General features: G+C 44.6%; 1 protein-coding gene across 5 annotated transcripts in view; it reads left to right on the top strand.

The window, feature by feature from the left end:
* The window catches only part of LOC8028714 (transmembrane channel-like protein 7), a 75,534-nt gene that overhangs the window by 34,673 nt on the left and 26,772 nt on the right, over positions 1 to 14,089 (top strand). For 3 of the 5 annotated variants that reach the window (XM_040500920.2, XM_040500918.1, XM_029993864.3), the window contains exons 5-10: positions 4,950 to 5,019; positions 5,713 to 5,794; positions 7,516 to 7,748; positions 9,117 to 9,266; positions 12,591 to 12,742; positions 13,049 to 13,196. In XM_040500920.2, coding sequence (XP_040356854.1) covers positions 4,950 to 5,019; positions 5,713 to 5,794; positions 7,516 to 7,748; positions 9,117 to 9,266; positions 12,591 to 12,742; positions 13,049 to 13,196 — 835 coding nt within the window. Of the gene's footprint in view, positions 1 to 2,067; positions 3,720 to 4,949; positions 5,020 to 5,712; positions 5,795 to 7,515; positions 7,749 to 9,116; positions 9,267 to 12,590; positions 12,743 to 13,048; positions 13,197 to 14,089 lie in introns of those variants that run through there. The other 2 variants (XM_029993863.3, XM_029993862.4) reach the window with 1 other exon arrangement.

Below are 14,089 nucleotides of genomic sequence, written 5' to 3'. Positions count from 1 at the left end.
ATTCTTGAAATTACTCCGCGACAAAGAAGTTTCTAAGTCAATGGCATTGCGTGTGAGCGTACTTGGGTCCCGCTAGTGCCAGTAAGCTTGTGTAAAGGGAAAAGCATTCCAGCTGAGTATCACAGCACCACTGCTTTAACTAAATATAAAAGTAATAATTTTCCTTAACCTTTTTTTTGCATTTTTCTAATTGTAAAATGCTAGAACCTCTGACTTCAACTCATCAGCCTATTGTGTTCTAGTAGTTTCCACTATCTGCATCCATGTCAGTATAATAATAACAAAAATAATAACAATAATCTTTATTTCTATGTGTCCTCAAATGGGTCATGACCCTCTCTGTAGTACACACAAAATATAAAGCAACTGTAAAAAAAAAGAAAAAAAAAGGATATTTTTAGTTTTGTACGCAATATGTCATCGAGATTACGGCGAAATGTTGCATCACAAATGATCTTTTAAGCTGGGCTCTAACACACTCATTAAATTCAAGTAGCATTCTGATAATAGGATAACTTGAATGAAAAAACACGGCACGATAAAACAGCACTAGAAGGAGAACACAAACACAGCGCCGTGTTTGTGTTGGGTCTTCACCGCTCTTCCTGGTTTCTGATCTTATCTCCTGGGTTCGAAGTGCTCATAGGCAAACATTGAATGGAAGAGCATTATCTATCCCACTGATCTCAGGCAGCACAATGTACTTCAGCTCGTCAATGCCTAGTTTGCGATCGATTGCCATTCTTTGTGAAAGTTTCAGGACAATGCGTGAAGTTTTCGCTAGATTTTGATTGCGTTTAGGGAACATCCAAAGTTAGAGTTGAGTGCTTGGGGCGACCACAAACTGAGCGACCACTGTTTCGAGAAACATTCCCGTACTGTTTTAAACCGCCCCCAAACAGAGAAGCCTTACTCATGGGGGGGTATTATAAGGACAGCACAATGCTTTAGCATCGGAACAAACATGTTTTTATTGTGAGATTTATGAAACTTGTCAGATTTAGAACCGATTGATACAAGGTGGCTGTAAAAATCTGTGTATTTGATTCGGCCCACGAAAGTGGAAGGCTTGTTAAAAATATTTTGGCGTATGTGGACCAAGTTGTAATGGAAGCTGTATCTCATTATTATCCATGTTCTAACAGAAAATTATGCACTCTATAAAAAACCCCAAAAGCTAGAGTTTCTGGTGTCAAGGAGTCTTGTATCATCCGTATTAGCACTATTTTATTTTAGAGACACTCCTTGTTTCTTTTTTTATAGTGATTACATTGAAGAATGTAGGAAACAAACTTGGGATGAAACCTAGTCTGTTCGAAAAATAGTAAGAGTGGATGCAGATTGATTTTATGGAGGCTTAAAGGGGCGGTGCAATGATTTTCGGACTTTGGCCAATCAACTGCTGGAATTAGTCTGTGTCACCTAGAAACCGAGGAACAGAAAACTGTGTTCTCTTACGTGCGCTAGTTTTTATTTAAAAAGATGAAACAAATCGAAGGTCGAAGTGCCTCTCAACTCTCACGTCATCTTTAGAGTGACATGCACTGGGGATACTGGGGGATCACATGGTTTCCCTTGGGTTCTCTGTTCAGAGACTCCCGCCGCTTTCCCCGCTTGCATGTTAGTTTGAATTATCCGCAAGTTTGAATTAAGAGAGCTTGAATTATTGAGATTCGACATAGCTAAAGAATAACACGCACAATTCGCAGTGACACTGCCGTTCCGTCTTGTTGCGAATTGTTCTTTATTATTTTTCTAGACTCGAGCAAACATATTTGACCAACACAGCGTTCTGATCCTGTTCGAGGATTTTCATTGCTAGATACAGCTGAAAATTTGCGTATTCCTACCGGCGGAAGGGTCAGCGGAAGCCCTCATGCCTTTTTGTTTTTTGTTACGTCAAGGTCGTCAAGCAACCTGCACGCTTTATCCTTTTGTAAACCATTATCACTGGCTCTTGCGAAAGGAATGTGCGCCCTTCAGAGCATAGTGTCCCCGTGAAAACATGAGCTGCGTTATCTCTCCGAGAGGGGGAGATAAGCGGAGCACTTTCGTGACAGCAGGAAGCCCTTCCCGCCTTTATTCGGCCTCGCATCTGCCGAGGTGCAGTCAACCAGCCGTGGCATGGAGAACTACGACCGTGGCCGTCACGCCGGCGGCGGTTATCGAACGCTGGGAGATGGATTGCATCTAGGCTCAAATCGTTATCCTAGCGACAACGACCAGATTGGCGAACAGATTAGAAAACGGCGATTCGAAGACGACGCGGGCGATCGACGAGCGCGTTTGATTAACTCCGGAGATGACAATGCGTCAAATCTGCAACGGTCCGACCGTCGCGACGACCGTCACGGCGAACGAAGGCTGGACGAAAACGGTTGTAGTGATTGGGTGCGACGAAGTAGGTTCTACGATAATGAGGCGTACGATTGCGGAGGTGATTGCTCTGACCGCCGAACACCTGCATCGTACGAAGACTCTGCCAGCAAGAGGAACACTTATCGTTGGGAGAATCAGGATCGACAACGATCGGGGCTAAGTGTCGAAGAACGAGATAATGTGCGTGATTGGAGGCAAGGGATTGGCAGATATGAGTACCACGGCTCGTACGTTCCGGACATTGACTGTCTGTACGATAATGGGGGACGCGATCCGTACCGGCCGACGCAACATCTGCGGGAGTCTCGCGTGTTGCTTGGGCAAGATGGGCGCCGGAGCTTAGATGGAAGTGGACGTTGTTTGGACCAGTTTTTGGAGCAGAGCAGCATTCGTTTGGATCATCGCGAGGATCGAAGGAACGGAAGGATGAGTGTCGGGCAGAACTGCGAGCCGGTGGAAACTGACGTGCACCATCGATTCGATCGACACGGTAGGAGGCGAGGTGACCACCAATATCTTGAGCAACGGGGTGATTATTCGGATTCCCACCTGAGCTGCCGTATGGATCCGCGTAACGGTGTTCTGAATGACGGACAACACTTTGAGCGACAGGGTGATTGCCACGCATGCAACTCGGATCGTCACTTGGATCCCGTTTATAATCTGGAGGAGCTTCGGCACTGGTACGCCGACGAACATCACGTTTCGGAAGGTATGCACTATTCGGATCGACGCTTGTCTAATGGTTCGAATCGTCGCACGGACGACCAGCAGGATCGGCACGTCGGACAGCATGCTTCGTCGAGCGAGCCGGGACGAGCAGACGACAACCACATCGATCGTGACCAACGAGTAACGAGAGATCCATTCTGGAGTACAGATCGACGAGACAATCGCAGACTTTCGCAGGAAGCGGCAGTTTCGGCAGTCGACCCCGCGTGTCGCAAACCGTCGTGGAACGATGCATGTCAACGCAGGAACCTACCGGAGCTCCCGCTCTCTGCGATGAAAGCAGGCGATGACAAGCAGATGTCATCGGACTACAGGAGGGGAAAGCGAGCCCCACTGACACTGTCCACGTTTTGTCCGTCTGGACAGGACAGTGGCGTCTGGCTCGAGTTCCCAGACCGCAGTAAGACTAGTCTCGATGCGCCGCACAAGAGAAGAATGTTTTCAATGTCGACGATGGGCTCCCAAAAGTTTACGACTATGAGGGACGCACGGAAGATCGGGCAGATGATGGGCATGGCGGAAGACGAAGTGGACGCGGAACGTCGGGACAAGTCGGATGTGGTGGAAGAATATGGCGGAAGAGTCACTCGTGGGCAGTGGGCGAAGAGGTATGTCTCTGCACGTCTGCGTGCTTGGTGACTTTTTTTTGTCTGTCTGTTTCTTTTGGGAGTAATTTCAAGTTGAATTTGGTCATCGATATTCTGTTTCGTGCCGGTTTCACCGTTGCTCGTGGTTTACTCGTTTTCGCTGGTGTCTGTGAACAGACCTTCTGCCGCACACAATCAGTGAGTGCTGGTGCTTTTCTGGTCTTCAATTGTCTCTTCGTATTACGTGCTTTTTGTCTTCCATTCGCTGCCAGTTTACACAGGGTTTTGCAAACCTTTCGCAATTGCTTGTTCTCCCTCAAAGAATGCTGTCTTTTGCAATTGTTATCAGCTGTGTACAACAACAACAGATGCGTACGGCGCTGCGAGTCTGCTGGGTCGCGATTGGCTGTGGTTCTGCCAAGCCACCTCGTTACCTTCGACCTTCATTACCTTTGAGAGGCGGCGCAGTGATCTGCAGAAAGCGTAGTTGCATGCTACATTCGCGGAGCTGAATTGACCGGGATGGCTCGCAGTATCCGCTTCGGTCAGCCATAAAGTCAGACGGAGCATAGACAACAGTTGCGGGTTTGCATATTCCCGTGAAGTTTCCCATATATCTTATTACAATTTGAGAGACGGTGCATAATACTAGTTAATTTGAGCACGTTGTTATAATTAATATATAGAAACGAAAGAATAAAAAACTTGAAAAAACATTGTTGCTATTTGAAAGAGTGTGGTCGTCCGTGTATGCTTTTATTCTTTCGTTTTTACGTATGGTTACATAATAATTGTGTTGTGTGTGTGTATATAGAGCCGGAAGATAGTCAGCCCCAATGGGCGTGGTGTCTCGGCTGTAGATGAGAAATTTAACCTGTGCGGTACGATCACGTTTACGTGCACCATGCGGTAACGATACATGACCGTACGCCGGTACGATGCTCACCCCGGTCAAAATGGGCAGGGGATCCTGGGATTGAACCCAGGATCCCCGAGTTCTGCGGCACGAGCTTTCGCTGCGGGACAGTGCAGCAGCATCATCGACTTTTAAACGGGTGGCAAACATTTTCGCTGGGAATGAGAGCTCTGGAAGTTTTATGTGTCACCCATCCTGTGGTTTTCCATCCCCGGTGAGTAGCCATCTTTAGGCTAGAACAAGCGTCGCATTTGTCGGAAAAAAAGTTTGAATTTCAGCAGAAAACATTCTCTCTCTGAGCTCAGGATTCTTTTTTTCTGCATTTGCTTTTTTAGGAACCAGCTAGAGAAGACGCCACGCCAGCCTGGAGACCAGTTTGACACGTGGGACTTCAAGAGCATGAAGGTAAGGGGCTGAAAAATATACATTTATCATTTGATTGATTGGTCGACAAATTATTGCAAGAACTTGATTTATGAGGCCAGTTAAATATTCAGGTCAGGCGCATCCACCTGTTCTGATATTAATGAGTGATTTGTTAGGTGAATCACTAAAGCAACAGTGGTCAAGGAACAACACAGTGATTTTTTTGTGTGTTTGTTGACTGCAATTGACTAATTTAGCTATAATAAACACATTTTAAGAATGATGGATTAACTTGATTAATTAATCAGTAAAATATATAAATATCTAAATGAGGCTACAGTGGTTTTCAGATATTGGTGTTTTGATGTAGGTGATTAAACTGTCACTTAACTAATAAATTATATTTGAAGTATGGCTTCTGTGTATCTTACGTCATGTTACTACAACAAAGCAGTTTTCAGCTGCAAGCTCTGCTTGTATAATGTAGTGCCACGAAGGCCACTGAACAAATTTGCCCAAAATTTACTTTTGTAGCGTAAAAATAACAAAAATATGTTTTGCTTATCCATCAACCATCCAACCGAATATTTAGGATATGTGTGAATTACTCGAGTTTGAGTTACTGAGTGTCTGTTATATAATATGTGATAGGTACCTCTGGAGTCTGAGCTTGTAGGATGGGATTTCAGTCATAACCAATGAGGCTCCTTGTGTGCATTCCGTTTCCAACAGGCGATGAAGAAGGCATCCGAAATGAGCAAGGACATCACCGGCTGGCTTTCCATGTGGTCAAGCTCACTCAAGACCATCGAAGGTGGGTCACTCTTGAGATGCGGGCCTTACGTTTACTGGTGAATGCTACCGGGACCCTACCTCGGAAAAACTCACTCGTGAGAGCACTCACTCACCTCACTCACCATCATTGATCAGGGGTGAGGCGAGGATGAATGAGTTCTTTAACCTGGAAAAATTGTGAGTTTGACGTTGAGTGAGGGGCGTGAGTTCGGTGAGTTTACGAGTTCGGTGAGTTTATGAGCTTGATGAGAAGTTGAAGGTGAATGCAGCCGTGAGGGGGAGGCTGACTGAGTTTTGAACTTTTCTTTTAAACACGAGTTTGAGAGTGAGGGAATTGTTATTTGTTTTATTTTGAACTGGTTGTGAGTCGGTAATTGACCTTTTCCTGACCATGGGAAAAAAAGCCTGTTTTGTGTGACGTCTTTGCTGCTTTTTTTTCTTCTTTTTTTTTTATGAGGAAATTATTAGGTTTTCGATATAATGCCATACATAAAAATTAAGCTAACTAAGTGGGCTTTTGAGTTATGCAAATGTTACAGTAGATACTTCAATTCTAACACAAAATTTAATTCCTCAGACACAATATTTTTTTATAAAACGGTTTAAACCAAGCCAGTGTGGGTGGGTATATCTCAAAAGGAAAAAAGGTGGAAAAGAAAATTGAAATACCCTGTAGGAAATATTTAAAAAAAATTATTTGGACTACAAAAAGTTTTTCATAACTTCCAGCTCCAGCTCAAGAAGGTTTTGAGCTACCAAAACTCAAGTCAACCCCCACGACTGAAATGCCATTGGGCTAAGCAGTTTCTCAACGTGGCCGAGCACAAGTCATCAGAACTGAAATATGACGAACCAACTTCACCATTATACCTACGCTGCCATTTGAGTCCGAAAGAAACGATGAAGGATTTGCGAGAATTGCAATGCTTGCAAGCACACACTGGACCCCGACTCGCGTCAACGTTGATGCACCATTGGTTTCACGCTCGGCCTAGAAATCGTTGCCACGCAGAAAGACACGGAAGCCAAAACCGTAGCCTTCAAACTACTTACAAAGGGGTGCAAAAATGTTCCAAAAGCCGGCCATTCATGATTAAAAACAAATACCTCCGACTTGCATAACAATACCAACATTTATCAGACGTTTCGTCTCCTATACGGGAGACATCATCAGTGCGGCCTGGGAACACCCGACTAGCTACCAGAAGAAGCGTTGGATTTCTGGTAGCTAGTCAGGTGTTCCCAGGCCGCACTGATGATGTCTCCCGTATAGGAGACGAAACGTCTGATAAATGTTGGTATTGTTATGCAAGTCGGAGATATTTGTTTTTAATTACAAAAGGGTGCAGCGACTGTGGGAGCTCCACAGGAGTTTAAAAAAGGGCCTCCGTGCCCATCTGTCACTAGTGATTGACACTGTACGAACCCGGTCGAGAATGAAGTAATTTTTCATGATGGCAGCTCGACAGCTGCACTGCGCAGCACCATGTACACATTGATTTCATGGCAGCCGGCCGGCGTTTTCCTTCTTTTTAATTAATTTGTTGGATTCCTTACCGTTCTCGCTCAACTTGACCTTAGTTCCAAGATTTTTTCTTTTTTTAGAAACGGTTTTCGAGCTTGCACAGTGGTTTGCATTACGACAACTGCCTCGCCATTATGGTGCCTGAAATGCCTTTAAACACACCGGTCAGAAGCACGTTGCAGGCGCCACACCGTCGTGCTTTGTCGTCTGCTCAGGGCACTTTGGTACGGGCGTGGCATCATACTTCCTGTTCCTGCGGTGGCTGCTCCTGCTCAACATGCTCATGTTCCTCATGCCGGCACTCCTCGTCATCGTCCCGCACTGGGTCTTCCCCACGATGCCTCGGAGCGAACTCGCCGCTGCCAACTCGAGCACGCCGGATGCGTTGCCGCTGCCGTCGCCCATGGCGCATTCGGCTGTCGCCTTCACCACTTCCTTCCCGTTTTCGGTGAGTTTTGGCTGCTCCTCCCGCCATGTCTGCTTCTCGATAAGTGAACTGCGCAACTATGAAAGAACTCTAAAAGGAAGAGTGGCATTTTCATCCTTGGCACAATCAGGTTTGAATTGAACTTCTTTTTAATTACGAAGGATGGATTCCTTGGTGAGAGAAATCTGGTTTTGCTCTTCGGGATTGTGAGAAATCGTTACTTTTGTTCCATGGTCACCGCCAAATTGTTTTTTGTTGTAAGGACCATTTTTGTTTTATGGTACAAAGGTATGCTGCCAAGAGTCAAAGTTGGGCTTGGCATGCTCGACCTGACTTGTGAGTGTGCTAAATGTTACTTGCAAATCTTTTAAACCTGTCTGATGGTGAGCTAAGCTTGACTTACAAGCATACTGAACCTGACTTATCCTGATTTACAAACACACTGATATCCTGTCTTATCCTAATTTACAAATGTGCTAAACCTGACTTGTAAACATGGTATACTCTACTAAATATCACATCAAGTATGACTTACTAACTTGCTAACTTTGACTTTAGGCATGCCAATAGTGTCTTGCAAACATGCCAGACCCATTTGACAAATGTGACAAATGTTATTTACAAAAATGCTAAACTTGACTGAAAAATGCTCCAAGCATCTTGCAGACATGCTATGCCTGACTGAAAAATCTGCCAAGCATCTTACAAATATGCTCAACGTATGACCTACAAGCACACTACACCTGACTGACAAATGTGCCAAACATGGCCTAAACATCCTGAATGTGACTGACAAGCATGTTAAACCTGAAACATACTACACCTGACTTACACACGTGCCAAACATTTTACAAACCAATTACGAAACGACTAACACACATGCCAAGCTTGCCAAGATTGGCTCGCAAACACGCTAAGCCTGGCTCCATAAATTCTGCATTATCTGTAAGAAGTAGGGAGTCTGCAGTGATACGGCGATAACTTTCTCGCCATAAAGCATTTTTCGTGAGATTTGAATTCACAGGTATTGTAAGGGTCTTGTTTTAAGAATCGGGGCAGATTTACGCCTTGAGTAGACGAGCGCTGTTTTTGTCGAGCTCCGCCACTTTGCTTCGCGTCACAAACTGCCACGAGTGGCAGTTTGTGACGTGAATGCAAATACAGTTGAACCTCGATTTAACGAAGTCACCGGGGCCCGCTAATTATTTAGTTAAATAGGGAACTTTGTAAAATCGAGGAAGGGAGACCTCGCGCATAGGCTGTGCGGGAAATCCGAACTGGTTCGTTAAATCGGGAAATTCATAGAATCGGGTTTCGTTAAATCGAAGTTCAACTGTAAAGATTGAGATCAATACAGCACTGATTGCCGCGAGTCCTTACGCCTTGCAGACGGTGACTGCTCTTCCCTCGGAGTCTGAGCCGTCCGTCAAGAACCGGACGCTGCAGCTGGTGCAGGAGTGCTACGAGTCGTACCACAAGCGCGTCTCGGGTCAGACCAAGGAGGGCATCTCCCAGCTGCAGGACTTCCTCCAGGGCACTGTGAGTTCCCTCAGGGTCCCGCCGTTCATTCGAGGTGGCAACTTGTGGAGTTGTTGTTTCGACGTAGCCGAAACAGAATTGTGCAACAGTTGCCATCTAGAAAATGACCGTTCAGGAGCCTTTACGAACAAGGGCGCAGTAAAGATGTTTTTTCTTCGAGATTGCGCTGGGACCCGACGACGGAGGCAGCTGATGGTCGCTGACGGAAGAATAAATCGGACAGGACTCCGCGGATAGGGGGAAGAAAAAAAACACGTCTATTTACAAGTGAAGCTAATTTCCGAATGTCACAAAAAGGTCCCACCACGTGCCGTGTCAAGTCGCTGTCCGCCGATTCCGTTGTGAAGATCACGCCGCCGGGGTCCGCTCACGCAATCCTGTCGACTGCGCCTTGACACAGGACGTGGTGGACCTTTTTGTGACATTCGGAAATTAGCTTCACTTGTAAATAGACGTGTTTTTTTTCTTCCCCCTATCCGCGGAGTCCTGTCTGATTTATTCTTCCGTCAGCGACCATCAGCTGCCTCCGTCGTCGGGTCCCAGCGCAATCTCGAAGAAAAAACATCTTTACTGGCGCGTCTTCACAACCTAGAAATGGGACTATTTTAAGACTTAGTTTTTTAGAAAGTTGTAAATGTTGGTGGGTGCAACTGAGGGTGTGAGAGAACGGATTGCAATAAGCATGGTGGTGTTGCTTTCTGCACTAGCTGAACCATACTCTAAAGCTTTAATGTTTACCTAGACTCGGTAGATACAAGGTAGATTTTTTTCTTTGTAATATAGAGTAACTATTGTCATTTTCTCTTTTTGAAATGAGTCATTCATCTGTAATGGCATTAATTTATGCAAATTTCACTAGCTTTAGGATACCAGATAACCCTTGAGGATCCCCGGGTGTACACTTAAGGGGGGACGCGGGCCTTGAAAACTGAAAAATCGCGAAAAAGCTGATTTATTGAAAACCATATTATTGGGTCGTATATCTCCTAATCTACCTTTTCTGTATTTATCACCACTAAAATCACCGGGAAAATATTAAAAATAAAATATCTATGGGGCCTGGGTAGCTTTCAAGTAGCAGTCAAGCGCCAAAATCAACCGAAAGTTTGTGCTATCGGTGCTCCCGTTCTATTCGGCCGACGGCCGCCATTTTTGTCTTGTTTTGAACGTGAATTCTTTCTCTTCCTTCTCCCGATTTTCAAAATGGCGGCAGCCTCTTGGTTTCTGCGCGGTTGGCGTTTTGCCATGTTGCAATTGCACAGCCGTGATTGGACAAATCGCGCGGGAGAGCACGCGGCTACTATTGGCGGTGGCGCGCGTCCTCCTCTACATTTTCTTCCGTCGCTGCCGGTCGCGTCGTCTGCTACGGCAGTGGTCTCCTTGCCCCGCTCATTGTTAGCTCCGCTTCGCTTTTCGCCTTCTTTACGATCGTTCCCGCTGAACTTGGAGCAGTTTCTTGTAGCTGGCTCATCTATTTCGTAACCGCACACAATGTGTGAAACGTTCGGCGTGCAAAAGCGCTCCATGAAGCTGATCAGGATGGCAAAGTTGAAAGTTTCTGCTCAGCGTGTCGCCAATGCTCATCAGGTGGACGCTTCCAGTAATGGATCTTCCGTGCCGCCGACGCCGCCGAGGAAGAGGCCGTTGCTGCATGTATGCGTGGTTTCCCGAGCACATAGACCGCTGCAGTTTCTTCCGAGATTGCAGGCTCTGGCGCTCGGCTGGCGCCTACTGCGAGCAGGAGTGAATCGTCCAGCGCCCATCTCGCGACGGATTTTCTGACGCGCGATATCTCAGTGATATCTCAGGAACTGCTTATCCGATTTGCGTGCTGTCTTTTGTATCTTGTTCCTAACTAACATTGTGAGGGCATGACAATTCTGTTTTTTTTTTTTTTTTCAAAAGATTAACTAAAATTTTTTAATAAACAAAAAAAAAAAAAAATTGTGAATGTGTTTGATTGAAAACTGAAACTTCAACGTTGTGCTAAAATTCTTCTGCAAAGAAATTAAAAAAAGGCTCTGTTATGCCCAGGTGTACCTATCCAGTGGTAACCATGACGAATTTCACAATGCCACTGCCTTTTGCGGATTCTCCAGCATGGGGATAAGGGACAGATATAACCCATCTTGATAAGCTGTTATAACTTGAGAATGAATAATCGCAGTGTCATGAAACGTTGCAGTTAGTCTTATGTTAGTGTTATAAACATGCCCTGAAAATTTCATTCAGGTATCTCTAGAATTAAAAAGAAAGTGTTGTGTCTAAATTTCAACTGGCATTTGCTCAAATAGATTTTTCTTCTACCGTGGCTGCTCATCCCCGTGATACCTCAGGAACTGCTTATACGATTTGCGTGCTGTCTTTTGTATTTTGTTCCTAAATAACTTTGTGAGGGCGTGGCAAGCTTCTTCTTTTCAAAAATAAAGTAAAAAATTTGTAATAAAAAAAAAAAAAAAAATTATGAATGTATGTTAGATCGAAAACTGAAACTTCATCGCTCTGCTAAAATTTGTCTGCAAAGAAATTTAGAAAGAAAAGGGCTCTGTTATGCCCTGGGGTACCTATCCAGCGGTCACCATGATGAATTTCACACTGCCACTGCCTTTTGCAGATTCTCCAGGACAGGGGTAAGAGACACATATAACCCATCTTGATAAACTTTTATAACTTCAGAATGAATAATCACAGCCTCATGAAACTTTTAGTCTTATGTTAGTGTTATAAGCATGCCCTAAAATTTTCATTCAGGTATCTCTAGAAATAAGAAAGTTCATTTTCCATCCCCACCTCCCACCTTAAATAATTTTTTTAGCGAGAAATTGCCCCAGCGTCACATAATAAATACTACAGCCTAAAAGGAATGTGACGTCTTGCCTCATCCGAAAAGATCTGAGGAGCAATATTTGAAATGAAAATGTACGTTCGAAATTGGTAGCACTGGAAAATCCTTGCTCTCATCTTTGAAGGGAGCATGCGTATCAATGTGTAGTTTTAACCCCTCATTGACGAATGTTGCCTACAGCAACAAACTACGTAATATATATTTTTTAATTGTTTTGGTTTTATCACATTTTTTTTATATAGTAGTCTGGCAACAGCGATCCATAGAGGTTATGCAAGGAAGCCTCTTTCGGACTTTTGCCCGGTGTTGTTCACAGGCAACAAAGCTTACCATCCAATTTCTTTTTTATTTCAGCTCTGTCCTTTCATTTGTGTTTGTTGTTCATATCTTTAAAAAAAAGTGAATGTTTTAAACAATTTTTTGTATATCTCGTCAATAAAGGGTTTAGAAGTGTGCCATTTGGTATGTGCTTTGTGCAGGGCTGGATGGAGCTGACAGCGCTGTTTGTGGGCCGCTACCTCAACTCGGTGGACCATGTGCCAGGCACCACGCTCTCGTACAACTTCCCGCTGGCTTACGTCCTGGCCAACGTTGGATGCTTCCTCCTCTGCCTGCTCCTCATGGTCCAGTAGTAAGTCCTTTTGGCTCGCAGAGGTGGGTCTGTGGTAAAGCGAAATTGGGAGCCGTTGTTGTTTCATCAATTCATCAATTCACTGTGTTTGTAAAGTAGACTCATTAATTGAAGCTTTATGAAGCCACAAATTTTGTTTGAAACTTTGGCATCTTGTCTGGATCGCAAGTGCTGCACTTGGACAGAGAGTGAGCATTTGGCAGTGCACAGTTAAACTTTGTAGTAAAAAAAAACAAAAAAAAAACCTGTAGATATTTTAGGGGAGATCTTGTACAACTGTGTGTGTTGCACATCCCACTTTTCCAGCACCCGGAAAGGTGTACGTGAGGCGCTGCTGTTGTCGGAGGGCAAGTTGCACCGCTACTGCAACTTGGTGTTTGCCTCCTGGGATTTCTGCATTACGGACCAGAGGACCGCACGTCTCAAGCACATCAGCATCATACAGGAACTGAAGGCACGTCGGCTTCCTTCTCGATTCACCGGGGATGTCGAGTGAACCAGGAGTTCCTGGATTCCTCGTTTCTAGGAACCTGGGTACTCTACAAAACACCCCTAGGGATTTTTTTTTTTAGGGATTCCTCTAGAACTTTAAATTCCCTCACTTTAAAAGACTCCCTCATATCCCAAACTCAATTTACTTAACCCTTGTTGAGGTTCTTTCCCAGTTTAGGTGCAGTTAAAATCGACCCTTATTTTTCAACTCCTCAGAGTTTCTGGGGACTAGGAAACCCTACATTTCTCGTTTCTGGGAATAGAGAGGTTCACTGGGGCATCCCTAAGGGCTGTGCACTGTAGTTCTAGAAATTCTCTAGCCTCCCAAATCCTTTACTTTTTAAAAATTTCCCTAATTACAGATTTTTAAAGTTATTTTCTTGTTTAGGTGCTCCTAAGTATCCCCAAATTTTAACGCTTGAGGAATTTGCAGAGACTGAAACCCTAACCTACAGAAATCAGGAACTTATGGATTTCTTGGAGTACCTCTTAGAGCAGCTGCTCAAAGTACTTCCAGAGATTTCCCAGAGTATTCCAACAAATTTTCCAAAATCTGATATTTCCTCGTTTTGGAAATTCCTCGATCCCAAACGGTGCATGGGTGAAAATTCCTCAACTCTTTGGCTGCTCTTTGAGGCGACCGGGGGCATCCTTTTTACCTATATACTCCAAAAAGTAATTTCCGAGCCGGTTTTTTCGAAATTGGGAAGAATTGGAAGACTAAATTGGGGAGCTGTCCTCAAACAATAAAAAGCCAAGCTTCATTGGAAGTGGAACGTTTTCCGAATATCACACATGTTCCCCAGAAGTTCCCCAGAAGTTCCCCAGATTTTCCCGAGAAGTAATATGAAGAAA

This window comes from Ixodes scapularis, unplaced genomic scaffold (genome assembly GCF_016920785.2).
Source record: "Ixodes scapularis isolate PalLabHiFi unplaced genomic scaffold, ASM1692078v2 PGA_scaffold6__148_contigs__length_123643588, whole genome shotgun sequence".
Lineage (NCBI taxonomy): Eukaryota > Metazoa > Arthropoda > Arachnida > Ixodida > Ixodidae > Ixodes > Ixodes scapularis.
Note: the sequence above shows the minus strand (reverse complement) of the source record. Positions and strands in the feature narration are given on the sequence as shown.